General features: G+C 44.6%; 1 protein-coding gene across 3 annotated transcripts in view; it reads left to right on the top strand.

The window, feature by feature from the left end:
* The window catches only part of NFRKB (nuclear factor related to kappaB binding protein), a 42,806-nt gene that overhangs the window by 21,423 nt on the left and 4,314 nt on the right, over positions 1 to 17,069 (top strand). For 2 of the 3 annotated variants that reach the window (XM_040483534.1, XM_040483532.1), the window contains exons 14-26: positions 1,576 to 1,655; positions 1,977 to 2,023; positions 4,599 to 4,659; positions 5,075 to 5,249; positions 7,344 to 7,450; positions 7,820 to 7,943; positions 8,153 to 8,232; positions 8,367 to 8,587; positions 8,698 to 8,968; positions 9,589 to 9,798; positions 12,384 to 13,151; positions 15,959 to 16,065; positions 16,883 to 17,018. In XM_040483534.1, the coding sequence (XP_040339468.1) occupies positions 1,576 to 1,655; positions 1,977 to 2,023; positions 4,599 to 4,659; positions 5,075 to 5,249; positions 7,344 to 7,450; positions 7,820 to 7,943; positions 8,153 to 8,232; positions 8,367 to 8,587; positions 8,698 to 8,968; positions 9,589 to 9,798; positions 12,384 to 13,151; positions 15,959 to 16,065; positions 16,883 to 17,018 (2,387 nt within the window). The remainder of the gene's footprint in view (positions 1 to 1,575; positions 1,656 to 1,976; positions 2,024 to 4,598; positions 4,660 to 5,074; positions 5,250 to 7,343; positions 7,451 to 7,819; positions 7,944 to 8,152; positions 8,233 to 8,366; positions 8,588 to 8,697; positions 8,969 to 9,588; positions 9,799 to 12,383; positions 13,152 to 15,958; positions 16,066 to 16,882; positions 17,019 to 17,069) is intronic. The other variant, XM_040483533.1, reaches the window with a different exon arrangement.

Here is a 17,069-nt window from a genome sequence, read left to right as displayed (position 1 = left end):
GATTGCCATTGAAGTGATGGACACGGATGGAACCCAGTAGGGAGGGAAATGTGACAGAAGGGGGCTTGGAGAAGTGCAGGTGTCAGTGGACTGGCAGCCCTGTTGAGTCACAGTGCTGTTTTGGTGGGAGAAGGGAAGCAAGCAAGGGTTCTGGATGACTGTGGTCTGGGAGCAGAAGGTGTGAATTAGCGTAAAGGCTGTCAGCTCTGGCTGTGTCTGGCAAGCGCTTGGAACTTTTTAAAAACACTGATGCCCTAGGTCTTACCCATAGACTTGTGTGGGACCTGAGCCTTAGTATTTTTAAAAGTTCCCAGGTGATTCCTGTGTATGTAGCCAGGGTTGAGGGGCACTGGATTAGTCATGTTGAGGATGTGGCAGTTTTAGCTAATGACTACATCCAGTTGTGATTGTGGGAGTGAGTGGCTGGGGTGGAGTGGAGGGAGGCGGTCGTGAGGACAGAACCAGGGGGTTTGGATATTGGCTGTACCATCTGTATGGATGTGCCAGTTGCACAGTGTGGCAGGGAGTAGACTGGTGAGCCAGAGCTCCCCGTGAGGAATGACTAGGTAAGTAGCTGAGAGGAGCAGGGGACAGGGTGGAACAGGTAGATGCTAAGATCTTTAGGTACCAGGCATTTGTTTTATTTTGATTTTCCAGAAGAGCTGGGGGGAAATAGTTTGGCATCAGTGATGGGATGGAAGGAGGAGCTCCACTCTGAAGGGCGTGGCTGTGAGAGGATAGGCAGCTGGCACACCCGAAGGTTGAAGGACTGGGGAGAGGCCGACTTCACACCAGGCAAGGATGTGGAGGGAGCGATGCGGGAACAGGATTAAGGCTATAGGGAAACTGATTATGAAGAAGCATTTCTAGAGGACAGAGCAGAGTACGAGGAATCTTCCCAGGATAAGGAAGTTCAGCACATTCTGGGGATGGCAGTACCGCACATTGTCTAGTGAAAGCATGTAAGAGTCCTCAGAAGTGTCATCTCAGCTGCCTCTGAGAAGGGTAGGGCCCTGGGGGCTGTATTCTTCCCACAAGCTGTCGTGAGTGCTCGTCTCTCTAAGGAAGGTCAAGGGGTTCAAGCTTTTCTCCTGCCTGGGGGCCTTCTTACTGCTGTGCCGGTTGCCAAAATGTCTCTGGTGACCCACTAATGACAAGAAGCCTTTTCTGACCCCCACCCCCCACCATGATAAGGTAACTTTTCTAGGGTAAGCTTCCATAATATCCTTTGTGACACCTACCACTTTGAGGTTTTATTAATATGTATTCTTGTGTCACTTGACTGTAAACTCCATGAGAACAGAGACTGAGTTCATGGAATAACCCTAGCCCATGCAGTGCCTGGTGCACAGTGGTTACTCAGCAAATCCCTAGGGAATGAGTGATTTATTTAGGGAACATCTGGAAGTGGTGGTCCAGGCAGAGAGTGAATGGGAGGGCAGTACCTGCTGAGGGGATAGTATGTGCACAGGTCCTGATGGGTTTTCTCTCTGGCATAGGAAAAAGTGGGATTCTGAGTAACACTTTAGATTGTTTTATTATTATTATTATTTTGCCTTTTTGTTTTTCTGATAGGCCAGTCCCAAGATAATGAAAAGGAATTAGCTGCACTCTTTCAACTATGGCTAGAAACCAAAGACCAGGCTTTCTGTAAGGTAAGGTATTAAAGAAATACCAGATCTGGGGCGCCTTGGTGGCTCAGTCAGTTAAGCAACTGGCTATTGATTTCAGCTCAGGTCATGATCTCACAGTTTGTGGGAGCAAGCCCCATCTCAAGCAGGAGCCTGCTTGGGATATTCTCTCTCTCCCTCTCTCTACCCCTTCCCTACTAGTGCACTCATGTGTTCTCACTGTCTCTCAAAATAAATAAAAAATTAAAAAAGGAATACCAGATCTTTCTTACTGGGTTTCCAGAGCCCTTAAATTAGCCAGAATTCTTTAGTCCATTTACCTGTTCATGTTTTCCTTTTCTCCAGCAAGAAAATGAAGACAGCTCAGATGCCACAACACCTGTTCCTCGGGTGTGAGTATAATACTTTAATGGTGGGTGGTTTTCCATGAAATTACAGTTTAAGGTACTGCCGTGGTTTTGCTGACATTTCTTAGCATGTTAGAGCCATAAGTGGACTTTAAAGATCCTAGGAGTCCACTGTTCTTACCTGCCTTAACATACCTGAGAAGGGCAGCACATTCCCATCAGTAAGATTGGCTTTCTGAGCAGAGGATTCTGAATTGGAGGAGGACTGCATAGTGGAGTCTTTGAGGTGGATGTAATCTATCTTGTAGGAGGGCTTACTCTTTTCCCCAAATTCTCCTTCAGTTCCCATTTGAGAAGGATTCATCTAATATGTCTTTCTCATTTTACCTATGAAGAAATTGAGTCATGAGTTCAAGTGACTTCCTGAAGGTTAGTGACAGGGACTAGAATTTAAGCCTCTTGACCTCTAATCCTGAGCTCTTTATGTTACATCATGTCATGTGACTGTTTCCAACCTGGTGTGGTCCCTTTTGTTACCCCCAGCCTCGTTGAGATACAGTTGACATATAATACTGTTTAAGTTTGAGATGTACAACATAATTGATTTGATGCATGCATATATTATGAAATGATTACCATAATAGTTGCATTTATTATCTCACATAATTATCCATTCTTTTTTTTTGTGGTGAGAACATGTAAGATCTCTCTTCTTAGTATGTGAACCAGTATTGGTAACTGTAGTCATCATGCTGTGCATTCGATCCCCAGAACTTACTCGTTTTCTAACTGGAAGTTTGTACCCTTTGACCTGCCTCTACTCATTTTCCCCATCCTCCAGCCCTTGGTAACTACCATTCTACTCTCTATTTTTTTCAGTGCGGCTTTTTTTAGATTCCACATATGTGAGATCGTACAGTATTTGTCTTCTCTGACTGACTTATTTCACTTAGCATAATGCCCTCAAGGGCCATCCATATTGTTGCAAACGGCAAGATTTCCTTTTTTATGGTTGAATCATATGGTGTCTTAAGGAATATATATGTTCATTGACTGATAGGCAGTTCGGTTGTTTCTGTGTTGTGGTTCTTGTACATAATGCTGTAAATAAGGGTACACATCTCTTTTCAAGATTTCATTTCCTTTGGAAGTGCACCCAGAAGTGGGGTTGTTGGATCATATGATAGTTCTAATTTTTTAAGGAATCTCCATATGCTTTCTGTAGTAGCTGAAGCAGTTTAACATTCCTACCAGCAGTACACAGCAGTTCTGTTTTCTCTATATTCTTGCTAACATTTGTTGTTTTTTTATCTTTTTGGTAATAACTATTCTAACATGTGTGAGTTGATCTCTTATTGTGGTTTTGATACACATAGATTTGCAAATATTTCCTCCCATTTGCTTTTTCATTTTGTTTTCTTTGCTGTGCAGAAGATTTTATGTGATGTAGTATCACTTGTTGATTTTTGCTTTTGTTATGATTTTGGTGTCATGTCCAGAAAAGTATTGCCAAGATCAGTGTCCAAGAACCTCTTTCATATGTTTTCATCTAGGAGTTGTACAATTTCAGGTGTTATAGTTAAGTCTTTAATCCATTTTGAGTTGATTTTTGTGAGTGGTATAAGATGGGGTCCAAATTCATTCTTTCCCATGTGGATATCCAGTTTTCCCAATACTATTTATTGAAGAGACTGTCTTTTCCCCATTGAGTCTTCTTGGCTCCATTGTCAAATATGGAGCCAGTGGTTTGACCATACACAAAATGGTTTATTTCTGGTCTTTTGATTCTGTTCCATTGGCTTATGTGTCTGTTTTTATGCCAGCAGTGTACTATTTTGACTATTATAACTTTGTAATAAAGCTTGAAGTCTTCATATGTGATGCTTCCCACTTTGTTGTTCTTTCTCAGGATTGCATTGATTATTCGAGGTTCTTTGTGGTTGCATATAAATTTTAGGATTTTTTTTCTGTTTCTGTGAAAAATGGCATTGGTATTTTGATTACGTTGAATCTATAGGTGATTTTGGGTTGTATGGACATTTTAACATTATTTTTCCAGTTTGTGAACATAGACTATCTTTTCATTTATTTGTGTTTTCTTCAGTTTCTTTAATCAGAGTCTTACAGTTTTTAGTGTACACATCTTTCACCTCCTTGGTTGAATTTATTTCTAAGCATTATATTGCTTTGATGCTGTGGTTTGGTTCTTTAGATTCCTGAATGCCAGCATGGAGGGCCAGCCTGAATGTGACAGAACTGTTTATGTAACAGGGGTATAGAACTCACTGTCTCTTGGAAGCAGAAAAACCACCATTGTCATATTACAAATATGAAGTCTTTTGTTCCTCTAAGGCTGAATTTTTTTGTTGTCATTACATGGGGCTTAGCAACAGTACTGAAAACAGGTAAAAACGTCAGTCTCACTACCTAGTACTTTTCTGGATTTCTAAGACTCAAGTAATTTTTGGAAATACAGGAGTTACTTGGTAGGATCTGGAAAGTCAACTTTTGACCTTTGTGGGAACAGAGTACTAATGAAGGGACATTTTTTTCATGGTGCAAAGGAATGGTTCTGGGTGCTGGAGAAGGGGTGATGGATACAAAATTCTTTATGTTCCAGAAGAACTGACTATGTGGTGCGGCCCAGCACGGGGGAGGAGAAACGAGTTTTTCAGGAACAGGTAAGAAATACCTAGAACCCAGTGAAAATCTCTGCATCTGTGTGGCCATGCTGAAAAAGCTCTGAGCCCGATCTTCTTGGAGTCCAAATTCTTAGAGGGAATTCATACCCTTAACCTTAGACATTCTGTTGGTTGAGATTGTTTCCTGGGGGGTGGAAATGGTGTGAGGAAAGGGAGTAAGAAATGTTTTGATGGGTTTTTCTTCCAGTTAGCAAAATAAATTTACATTTATCTCTCAGTCCCTTTGGTAATGACTATGGCTTTGGAGACCACCTATTTCCACTCTGGTTGGCTCAGTATTCCTAGTGGAATAGTCTGTTCCCATTAGTCTCTCCGGGTTGATCTACTGTTTGAGAGTGTTAGAAAGAACCCCACTAATTCTGACTTAGGTGCCTTGTTCCTTTTCTCTTGTTAGGAGCGTTACAGATACAGCCAGCCCCATAAGGCATTCACCTTTCGCATGCATGGCTTTGAGTCTGTAGTGGGGCCTGTGAAGGGTGTTTTTGACAAGGAAACCTCGCTCAACAAGGCTCGGGAGCACTCCCTGCTGCGCTCTGACCGTCCTGCCTACGTTACCATCCTGTCTCTTGGTATGTGCCATCTATTTGTTTCTGTCATCAGCTGTCTCTCCCAATCCCTGGAAGGGCTTTGAGGGTCAAATGTAGTTTTACGAGGCCTTGGAGTTTGGGACATGAAGGGGGATTCTACCCCCAGAGATTAATGCCAGGAATCAGTTTCTTCCCTGATGTCTTGGGCTCACGTTTACTTTCATTCAGGAATTTTTTACAGACCAGCCAACTAGCATAAGTATGGAATTTGCGGGGTGCCTGGGTGGCGCAGTCGGTTAAGCGTCCAACTTCAGCCAGGTCACGATCTCGCGGTCCGTGAGTTCGAGCCCCGCGTCAGGCTCTGGGCTGATGGCTCAGAGCCTGGAGCCTGTTTCCGATTCTGTGTCTCTCTCTCTGCCCCTCCCCCGTTCATGCTCTGTCTCTCTCTGTCCCAAAAATAAATAAACGTTGAAAAAAAAAAAAAATAAATAAATATGGAATTTGCTACCTCCAGGCTGATTCTTTCATTTTATTTTTTATTGTTTTTGAATGGATATTTAGCAGAGGAGATTTATTTTTCCTTTTATATATATACATATATATACGTATATATATATATACATACACATATATATACACATATATATATACATATATATATATACACATATATGTACACACATATACATATATATATATATATACATACATTAAGTTTGTTAATTCTTTGAGAGGGCACATGCGTGGGGAAGGGGCAGAGAGAGGGAGAGAGAGAATCCTAAGCAGGCTCTGCATTGTCAGCTTAGAGTCCGACTTGGGGCTTGATCTCACTAACTGTGAGATCATGACCTGAAGCAAGATCAAGAGTCAGACACTTAACCGACTGAGCCACCCAGGTGCCCCTAGATGGATTCTTAAAAAAAATTTTTTTTATGTTTATTTATTTTTGACAGAGAGAGAGAGAGCATGAGCGGGGGAGGGGTAGAGAGGGAGACACAAAATCTGAAACAGGCTCCAGGCTCTGAGCTGTCAGCACAGAGCCTGATGCGGGGCTCTAACTCACAGACCACGAGATCATGACCTGAGCCGAAGTTGGATGCTCAACTGACTGAGCCACCCAGGCGCCCCTAGACGGATTCTTTTAAAGATAAGACGTTTAACCTTTTTGTGCCATGAAGCTCTTTGGCAGTCTGGTGAATCCTGCAGACTCTGTCTCAGGATTTTGTCCTTATTTATTGTTATTTATTTATATTTTTTATTTTTTTTAAAGATTTTATTTTTAATCTATATACCCAACATGGGACTCAAACTCACAACCCCAAGATCAACAGTTGCATGCTCTACTGACTGAGCCAGCCAGGTACCCCAGGATTTTGTCTTTTTTTTTTTTTTTTTTTTAATGTTTATTTTTAGAGAGTGAGTGCAGGTGGGGAAGGGGCAGAGAGAGAGGGAGACACAGAATCCGAAGCAGGCTCCAGGCCCTGAGCTGTCAACCCAAAGCCTCATGCAGGGCTTGAACTCATGAACTGTGAGATCATGACCGGAGCTGAAGTTGGACGTTCAACCGACTGAGCCACCCAGGTGCCCCCAGGATTTTGTCTTTAAATGAATAAAATACTTAAGAGTTCTAAAAGAAACCAGTCCTATTAAAATATTTATCAAAATCTTAAATTTATGGTGCAGAAATATATGTGTTTTTTATGTTATTAAATGACAGCCTTTAGTAGCAGGTCACTTAGCTCCTATAATTTCCGAATAGCGATGAGTGGAAATGGTATCGTGAGTTGTCTACAGTAGCTGTGATGTGTGTGATACGAAAATACCTGATTTCTGTCGCAATATCACGCTACTGCCAATATAAAGTTTGTTACCATTGCTCATAATTGAAGGAAATGCTAAATTTTAGTCAGATATATAACTTTTTTCCTCACCCAAGTTCACAGACCTCAGTTTTGGCTCAGGGTGTCTGAAGTGTAGGAAACTGTCTCCAGAGGGCAATGTCCACCTAGTGCTGAGTCTGACTAAGGCAGAGAGACACCTCAGTGAGCTTCTCCCCACAAGAGCAGGTAGAGGGACAATGCTCCTCAGTGGCAGCCCTGCTTGACTCTTCGACTTTCCATTTTCTGATGTCCTCAGTTCGAGATGCTGCGGCCCGGCTGCCTAATGGGGAAGGTACCAGGGCCGAGATTTGTGAGCTGCTCAAGGATTCCCAGTTTCTGGCACCAGATGTCACCAGCACTCAGGTAGGATGGAAAAGAGACCATGTTTTGTTCCAAAATGGATTTAAGAAAACCTACAAGAAAATATACAACATAATGATTTCTTAAAACTGAATGAAAAAGAGGAAAGAAGGAGATCCTGAGAAATGTGAACAATGATGACCTATGACCCTTGCAGTCTGTGGAGCACAGATTTCCCTCTACCCTTTACTTCTGCTTCTACTGCAGCTTCTTAGGTCACTGTCTCCTTCAGGGGACAGCGCAGTCTCCCAGGAATCTTGCCATTGGTAGTATTGCCACCAGACTGAGATAGGATCTGTGACTCACACCCGGTGGTTTTTCCCTGGTGTCTGAGTCTGACTGGTCCCTTTTCCACTTTGTTCTGCTTCTCAGGTGAACACAGTAGTGAGTGGGGCCCTGGATCGGCTGCATTATGAAAAAGACCCATGTGTGAAATACGACATTGGGCGAAAGCTGTGGATCTACCTGCATCGGGACCGGAGCGAGGAGGAATTTGGTGTGTGAGGCTCTGACTAGATGAGGGATGCTTTTGAGTTATTGCCCCAATTCCATTCTTTGTGATGACGTTCAGGCAGGATAGGAATATAGAGGCAAGACTTAGCCCATTGGCGAGGCCACCAGTGAGGCCTTGGCTCTTTATGAAACCACCCTCCTTACTGTGCTGAGGTTGAACTGTTGCTGAAACTTAACCACCTTTGTTTGCAGAGCGGATTCACCAAGCACAAGCAGCTGCAGCTAAAGCCAGAAAAGCCCTTCAGCAAAAACCCAAGCCTCCATCCAAGGTGGTAAGTGACCTCCTGAGAGCAGCTGCCTTAGCGGTGTCAGGATGGTGGCAGCCAGGCCTTCCCTGAATTCCCTGCATCAGGAACCATGCCATCCTTTGGTGACTTTGGCTAAACTATCTGCCTTCTGCTTGTAGAAGTCTGGTAGCAAGGAGAGTTCATTGAAAGTCCTCAGCAGTGGCCCTTCTGAGCAGAGCCAGATGAGCCTCAGTGACTCCAGCATGCCTCCCACTCCAGTCACACCTGTGACCCCCACCACTCCGGCTCTGCCTGCCACTCCGATCTCCCCTCCTCCTGTGTCCTCGGTGAACAAAAGTGGCCCTACTCCTGTCTCAGAGCCAGCGAAATCTAGCTCAGGGTAAGCTCTTTCACTGTTTTCTCCAGCTTTCTCCCTCCAGAGATCTTTTGTGTGTATGGCTTAACTTGCTTTATTTTTTAATCATCCCCCTTGCCCCCATTTTCTCGTAGTGTTCTTCTGGTGTCTTCACCCACAATGCCACAGCTAGGAACAATGCTCTCCCCGGCTTCCAGCCAGACTCCACCAAATTCTCAGGCAGCCGCCCGTGTGGTGAGCCACTCTGGCTCGGCTGGACTGCCCCAGGTGCGGGTGGTGGCCCAGCCTGGCCTTCCTACTGCTACTCAGCAGTCAGCAGGGCCGACTCAGACACTGCCACAGATGCCAGCAGGACCACAGATGCGCGTTCCAGCCACTGCTACTCAGACCAAAGTTGTGCCACAGGTAAACGGGGACGGCAAAGCTGTACCTCAAGGTGGTCTGATGGGTCCAGTTGGCAGAGTGGGTAAGGACCAAGGAGCGTTAGATTATTGCTGCTGCTGCTGTTTAACACAGCGACTCATTTGATGTTCAAAGCTGGCTAAGCGTTTTTAAGTCGTTGTATTTTACATGTTGGGAATCAGAACTTTTGAGAAGTTTAGTGATTTACCCAGGATTGTAACATCAGGATCCTGGTGGATGGAGGTGGAATGTGATTCTAAATCTCAGGCCCTTTCCATTGTGCCTGTCATCTTAGCCATACTGCTAATAGTTGGGTAATTTTAGAGAAGAGTCTTACTTCCTGCCTCAGTTTCCTTTGCTGTAAAAGGGTATAATATTTGTTCTCCGTATGTAGGAATACAACAGGATGTTAAATGTGCAAGCTTTCTGAAAATTAAGGTGCTCCACACAGATACAAGAACTTTACAATGTGCACTTTAGAGCACAGTGAGCCTTAAGCACCGATAGAGCAGAAGTAGTCTCGGGGGAGCACTTCCTGGGCAGTGGCACATGCCGGAAGCGGCTCGCTGTGCCAGGCTACGTCTCAGTATCTAATTGAGCTCTCCACCTCACGCTTGAACCAGACAGTAATGGCCACCGTGCCGGTCAAAGCTCAGACTGCGGCGGCCACTGTGCAGCGGCCTGGACCTGGGACAGGGCTCACGATGACAAGTCTCCCTGCCACAGCCAGCCCCGCGAGCAAGCCAGCCACCAGTTCTCCTGGGAGCTCCGCTCCGAGTGCTTCCACAGCTGCTGTCATTCAGAATGTCACAGGACAGAACATTATCAAGCAGGTCAGTGGAAATCTCTCTGGGTGGATCCAAATCCTTTTTACCAAAGCAGAGGAGAGTCAGAGATCTTAATGATTTGTAACCTTTGATCTTTAGTTCATGGGTATTTCAGTGGTGAGTTCCCACCAATGGCAGTACAGGCTTCATAAATGCTGAAGATTTCCCCTGTTTCTTTCCAAAAAATTCAGCATGTAGTAGTTGAGGTTCTTGATTTGGAGTAGACTTCCCATGAATTTACTTAGTGAATATCTTGTTGTGTGACATTATACACTTTGTTGGCCTTTCTGTTTACCTTTAATAATAGTAGGATACATTTTTATTTTCCTGGTTATGAACATGCATAGATGATAAATTGAACTTCAAAGAATGGTTAGGCAGTGGGCGGCTTGATCTCAGGCATGTGAGTTTGAGCCCCACATTGGGTACAGAGATTACTTAAAAATAAAATCTGTAAAAACAACGACAAAGAATTTTTAGGTAAAATAGCAATGATAGGTGTGCTTATCATGTGCCTGTACTGTGCTGAATATTTTATAGATATTAAATAATTTAATCCTCATAACGCCATGGGGTAGGTGCTTTTGTTCTCGTTTTATAGATGAAGAAACGGAACCATATAATGGTAAAGTATTGTCAGTTTTTTCATTAAATACTTACTGAGTGCTCTTTTGTGCCAGGCTCTGTCCAGAGTATTGGGGATGTGGTGGTGTATGACATAGACTGAATCGCTGCTTTGTGGGCTTATCTTCTCCTGGGGCTAGGGGACAAAAACCACTTCAGGGACAGGTATAGAAGAGCTATGAACGTCAGTAACCAGGGGAAGGACTACAGAGTGACAGGGGTGCCATTTGAGCTAAGGTGATCTATGAAGGTCTGAGGGGAAGAATGATATTAGTGTGCTGTATTTTGATTATCTGGGGACAAAGCATTCTAGGCATAGGAGTAGTAAGTGAAAGTGCCACGAGTTAGTAATATGCTTGAAGAACAACAGGAAAGCCATCAAGCATGTAGCTTAGTGAGCAAGTATCAAAGTGTTAGAAGGGGGGGGCTGCTTGAGAGGTTAGCTGTGGTTAAGTCCTCTTGGACTTTGATTTTCTCTTAAATGTGATGGGGAGCCATTTAAAGATTGTGAGCCAGAGCGACTTGATCTAGTGTACATTTACAGAACCCCTTGGCTGCCGCGTAGGATGGAATTCAAGGGACAGGAGCAGAAGCAGGGAAACCAGGGGTGAGGTGGTCGCAGCAGGTCCATATCCTCAACTGGTGCTGGCTTGTGTGCGTTGTCTTTGGAGGTAGGAGAGGCAGTGGGATTCCGGATATGGGGTTGACGGTAGAGCCAGTGTGATTCTTCTCCAGTGGGCAGATTATGGGGCCTGTTGAAAGAAGGGAGTTGAGTGTGCCCCACAGCTTTGGGCTTGGGTGATTGGGTAGATTGTGATATCATTTACTGAGATAGAAGAAAACACTGGGGTGCAGAGACTGGAATACAGACTGAGAGAAAAGTGTGTTGAAGTCAGCACCTATATCGGGTATACGAAGGTGTGAATGACATGAAGCTAAAAATTGATCACTCATTGGTTATGGGTAATGAGTGCACTTGACTGGGCCCAGCGGATTGGTGGTGGTTTGGGAATGGATTCAAAAGAGAATGTAAGATGAGGAAGTAGAGACAGGGAATAGAGGCAGTTTTTAAGCAATTGCACTTTCAAAGAGAGCAGAGAATGGGGGCTGGTGGGAATGTGGAGTAAGTGAGGATCCGCTTCTGTGTACGTTGGGAAATGTTAAAGCACATTTGCATTCTGATGGCAGCAGTCAGTAGAGAGGAGGAAATTGCTCATGCAGCAGACAGTCCCTGAGGCTAGAAGAGTACATGTGTTACACATGGGAGATTGGCCTTCCACAGGCATTGGTGCGGCTCCAAAGCCCATGCTTGATCACTGTGCCATACTCCTCTCAAAATTGAAGATCGGCACAACTATAAATAAAAGACATTTTTGAAACAGTTGGGGATATACAAATATATATTATTAGATAATACTTGTAGGTCATTATTGGGTAATAATAGGTGGGACTTTTTTGTGTGAGTGTGGCCTGACGTGTGATCTGTCTTGGAAAATGTTTCACATGCACTTAAAAAAAGGTGTGTATTCTTCTGTTTTTGGATGGAATATTCCATGATCTCTGTTAAGTCCATCTGGTCCAATGTGTAGGTGATTACTATTATTTTTTTAATTTAAAAAGTCCTTTTCTGTGTTGGAAATATGTAAAGAAGTATTGATCGGCAAAATGCTATATATTGGCCTACTTTAAGATATTCCAACTCCTCTGTCCAGCACCTCCCCACCCCCCCCAAAGGTGGGGAAGGATAGATAAAACAAGATTGGCAAAGTGATAACTTTGAAGCTGGGTGGTAGTACATGGATTTGTTACACTGTTTTCTACTTTTGTGAATGTTTACCAGTTTTCAAAACAAAAGATTAGAAAAATGTGAAAGACACGTACCCACGAAATGGAGGTTTGTGTGATCATACTCATAACCATTTGAGCGCTGGGAATCCCCTTGTCAGTGCTGTCTCTTCCCTATCCAGGTGGCAATCACTGGGCAGCTTGGTGTGAAGCCCCAGGCAGGCAGCAGCATTCCACTCACAGCCACTAACTTCCGTATCCAGGGTAAGGACGTATTGCGTCTGCCACCCTCTTCCATCACCACAGATGCCAAAGGCCAGACGGTTCTGCGAATCACTCCGGACATGATGGCCACGTTGGCCAAGTCCCAGGTTACCACAGTGAAACTGACCCAGGACCTCTTTGGGACGGGAAGCGGCACTGCAGGCAAAGGCATTTCTGCCACCTTACACGTCACTTCTAATCCAGTCCACGCGACGGATAGCCCTGCCAAGGCCAGTTCGGCCAGTGCCCCTTCGTCCACTCCAACAGGTACCACCGTGGTTAAAGTGACTCCTGACCTCAAGCCAACAGAAGCCTCCAGTTCAGCTTTTCGCTTGATGCCGGCACTTGGTGTGAGTGTGGCAGACCAGAAGGGGAAAAACACAGTGGCTTCTTCAGAAGCAAAACCAGCTGCCACGATCCGCATCGTGCAGGGCCTGGGCGTGATGCCCCCCAAAGCAGGCCAGACCATCACAGTTGCGACCCATGCCAAGCAAGGGTCCTCAGTGGCCAGTGGGTCTGGAACTGTCCATACTTCGGCGGTGTCCTTGCCCAGTATGAATGCTGCCGTGTCCAAGACTGTGGCCGTGGCCTCTGGGGCTGCAAGCACCCCCATCAGCATCGGGGCAGGAGCCTCTGCTGTGCGGCAGGTCCCTGTCAGCACCACAGTTGTTTCCACGTCCCAGGCTGTGAGTAACATAGTGGGGAAGAATAGCCCTTCTGCTTGGGGAACTTGTCTTTTGAGGAATGGAAAGTAGACCCTGTCTCTGTCACTTCATTTGACCCACACAGGCTTATTTCCTACTAGGCTCTTTTGTTTGATTTTGAAACAAATTTCTGAAGTAGTGTGTACGTAAGTGATTAAAATAGTACAGAAGTACATAGAGTAAAAAATAAAATTTCTTTCAGCACTCTACTTCTTCCTTCATGAGGACTAATTACTAGTATTTTGGCATTTATCCTTCTGGTCCTTTTCCCGAGCATTTTCGTACAGTGTGTACACATTCAGTTTAAACAAAAATTCCTGTGAGAGAGCTTCATCTGTATGCTGTCCTGTGGATTGCCTTATTTATTTAAAAATATGTTTTGGGGATTGTTCTAGATCCTACACGGATATTGACGGCATTCTTTTTAATGATACCTGATAGTCCACAGAAGGCATGTGCTTTACCCTTTCATCTGTTAAAGAATACGTTTTTACTGTTTAAGAGCAGTGCTGCCATGAAGAAACACATGAAAGTATTTCTGGAGCGGAGGTAGAATGGGTCAGGTATACATACTGAAGGTTGTGATAACTCTAGTTGTGCAACCAAAAAGGCCCTACCACCTTCCACTTCCATCAGCAGCTCTCCTGTTTCCCCCATATCCTAACAAATGCTGGATATCTTGTTTTTTTCTTTCTTTTTTGTTTTTTTAACTTAAGTACCCATCTTACTGGTGAAAAGAGTTCTTTTTCTGTTTTGTTTCCCTGATCTTTAGTGGAGTTGGGCATCCATTCATACGGAGATTGGCATGTGCTCTCAGTGCAGAATAAATCTTTGCCACTTTTCTTCTGGGGCATTCAGCTTTTCATGTTTGGGTGGCTCTGTATATCTTCTGGATGTTAATTCTTGTTACATATAGAAAATGTTTTCTTCCAGCCTGTTATTTTTTAACCTTGCATGTGGAGCCTGCTCTACAGGTATTTTATCTGATTAGATCTATCAACATTTTCTGTTATGGCTTTTAGGTTTTGCATCTTGTGCCATTCTTACTCCAGGGTTACAAAGATATCAGCCTTCATTTTCACAACATTTTCAGGGTTTTAGAAAAGGTGTCATTGATAATCCATTTGAAATATATTTTGTGAATGGCATGTCGTAGATATCTCATTTTGTATTTCTTACTTTGTTCCAACATCATTGACTGGTTTATTCCTTACCTGCTAACTTGAAATACTACATTTATCATAAAGCAAATTCCCATATCAACATAGGTGTGTTTCTGGGTGCATGTGTATTTCTACTCTTTAGTTTCTGGATAAGGAGCCCTGTTCTGTACAGTGGGGTGAATACGGACAGCATAAAACACAGTTTTACGTTTCCTATGCAGGCTGTATAATAAAACCTCAGCAATTTGGATAAAAGCCAGAGTGGTGGAGGAAGAACATTAGTAAAACCAACCAGCCAACAAACTCTGAAATACAGTGCGGCTTAAAAGGAAGTATTTATTTAGGTTCTCATATCACAAAAATTAAGGAAGCAAGGAAACAGTGCTTACTTGGTCCACTTTGCTCTCGACTCCTCACACAGAAAGGTAGTAGCCAGGGGCACCTGAACCTGAAAAGCATGTGAGGGGGTGGGAAGTAGTGAGCAGTGATTCTTTTCTCCATCTAGTCAGCTAGTTAGGCTAGTTCACCAAGGGGTGATTCCAGTTGGTGTTGTGGTGGTCTGAAACTTTTGACACAACTGAGGCATTCTTAAGAAAACCACCAGGAAATCCACCTGGAGGCACCATCTCAAGGTATTCTGTTTTCTGTTGACATCTTTCAGTGCTTTCTGATGCACTACAAATTGTGAGTAAACTGTGGAGATTGGTATGGGGAACTGTGACACAGTTTTGCACCTGAGGGCCCGGCTTCTTTAGCAATAGCTTGCTCAAGGGAAATGTTGATGCTTTTTCTTAGTATCCTAGCAACTACTTCTCTTGAATCTGTTTTTAAAATCAGATTCACACAAGATTTTACTGTATATAAATTTTATTACCAACCAGGGGTTAAAAAGCAGGTGGCCTAAAAACAGGTGATGCAGTGAGCTCATCTTTGCCATCCTGAAATCCCAAAGACTAGGCGTGGTCACCTTCTGTTTTGTTCCTTTTAGACCTTATTGGCTTTGGGGTTGGACTTTTCACTTGGTTGAGTTTATTATTAATGTCCCTTAACTAACCTCTTATCTCTGGGAGAGACGGAAAGCACCTGGAAAATGTGACCTGTTGCTAATCTAGCGTGCCCTGCTGTCTGCTCCCTACCAGTGAGCCTGCGCCCCAGTGAAGCAGTAGTTATGCACTCTGTTAACTCCTGAGTGCCTGTGTCCTTCATCACACTTCCTTCAGTACTGTGTGCCAGGTATCGGGAGGCACACGGATGATGAGGAGCCTGGCCTCGAAGGAGCTCAGACTCTTGCTGTGCTCAAGTGAACACATGCTTTCCTTAGTGATTTAGTGCACCTATTTATCCTGCTGGCAGCAGTTTTATATGGTTGTTGCTCTTGTAGGTAGTGTGAACGAGGAGCTGTTACACAGATCAGAGACTACCTAAATACAGTACATGAGCTCTTAACTACAGCCTATTGGCAGTTTTATGAGGGCAGCCTGGGCCCACACCTCAGAAATATCGGGACCCTGCAGCATACAGGAAAAGAGAGTATCTGAGTGCTCACTCCTCAGTTCTATGGCCCTGTACGTGACACTTGGGGGTTTCCTTATCTAGCCTGTAAACCTGATTTCATTTTCTCTTTAGGGGAAGCTGCCTACGCGGATCACAGTTCCTCTCTCTGTTATTAGCCAGCCTATGAAGGGCAAAAGTGTGGTCACGGCCCCCATCATCAAAGGCAACCTTGGAGCCAAGTAAGTGCTGTAGTGATGGGCGGGTGGGGCTTCCAGGTGGCTCCTTGCCACATAGTGGAGAGGCAGCTAGTTTTCCTGGGGCTCTTCTTGAGTATTTCTCCTTTGTTGTGCTCACCAACAGTATTTATTGAACACCTAGTATCAGGTGCCAGGGACACAGAGAAGCGATTAAAACAGATAAAAAGCTGTGCTATCTTCAAGCCTACCTTGTAGGGTGAGGAGAGAAATTATAGAGTAAAATACCCTATGGGGTTGTGGTGTGTACTGTGGAGGAAAAGCAAGGAAGGGGACGACAGAACATTCTGGAATGGGGAGGGCTGGTGACATGGCTCAGATGGCAGTTTCCAGTGTGGGTGTTGGGGAAGGCCTCGCTTTCACATTTGAGCCCCGTGCTGTGGTGTTCTGAGCAGGAGGTCTTACTTGGGAAGCTGGCCTTCCTTTGGTCTTGACTTAAACCAGGATAAGGGGCATGATGAAATCAGTCTGATGGTTGGAAGGTGGCTGTTTTGGGGGAGAGTTTCTTGTCTGAAACACACACCTTCCTGGGATCCTGTCCATTATTTCTGCTGATCGAGATATGGATGTCAGGGTCATTGTATCCAGAGCCCTGGGGGCCTTTGGGCTTGCTCTTTTTTCATGGGAAGCATAGAAGCTAGGAGAAAGGTGGTCTCACCAGCTGGTTTCCATTTCAGTCTAGAATGCAGGGATTTTCACTGTGCTGCTCACCTTCCTGTTTTCCTTAAACATGCGGCCTCATTCTGGGCCAGAGAGAGCACCCTGCCTGTCATTATGCTTCACTGGTGCTTTCCATTCACAGCCTCGGCGGGTTGGGCCGCAATATCATCCTGACCACCATGCCAGCGGGGACTAAGCTCATTGCCGGCAACAAGCCGGTTAGTTTCCTCACTGCCCAGCAGTTGCAGCAGCTTCAGCAGCAAGGCCAGGCCACACAGGTAAGGGTTCCAGGCAAACGGTGGGCTCTACCAGGCCTCTTTTTCTCTTGC

The sequence above is a fragment of the Herpailurus yagouaroundi genome, unplaced genomic scaffold (assembly GCF_014898765.1).
Source record: "Herpailurus yagouaroundi ecotype Mexico unplaced genomic scaffold, PumYag 161, whole genome shotgun sequence".
Lineage (NCBI taxonomy): Eukaryota > Metazoa > Chordata > Mammalia > Carnivora > Felidae > Herpailurus > Herpailurus yagouaroundi.
Note: the sequence above shows the minus strand (reverse complement) of the source record. Positions and strands in the feature narration are given on the sequence as shown.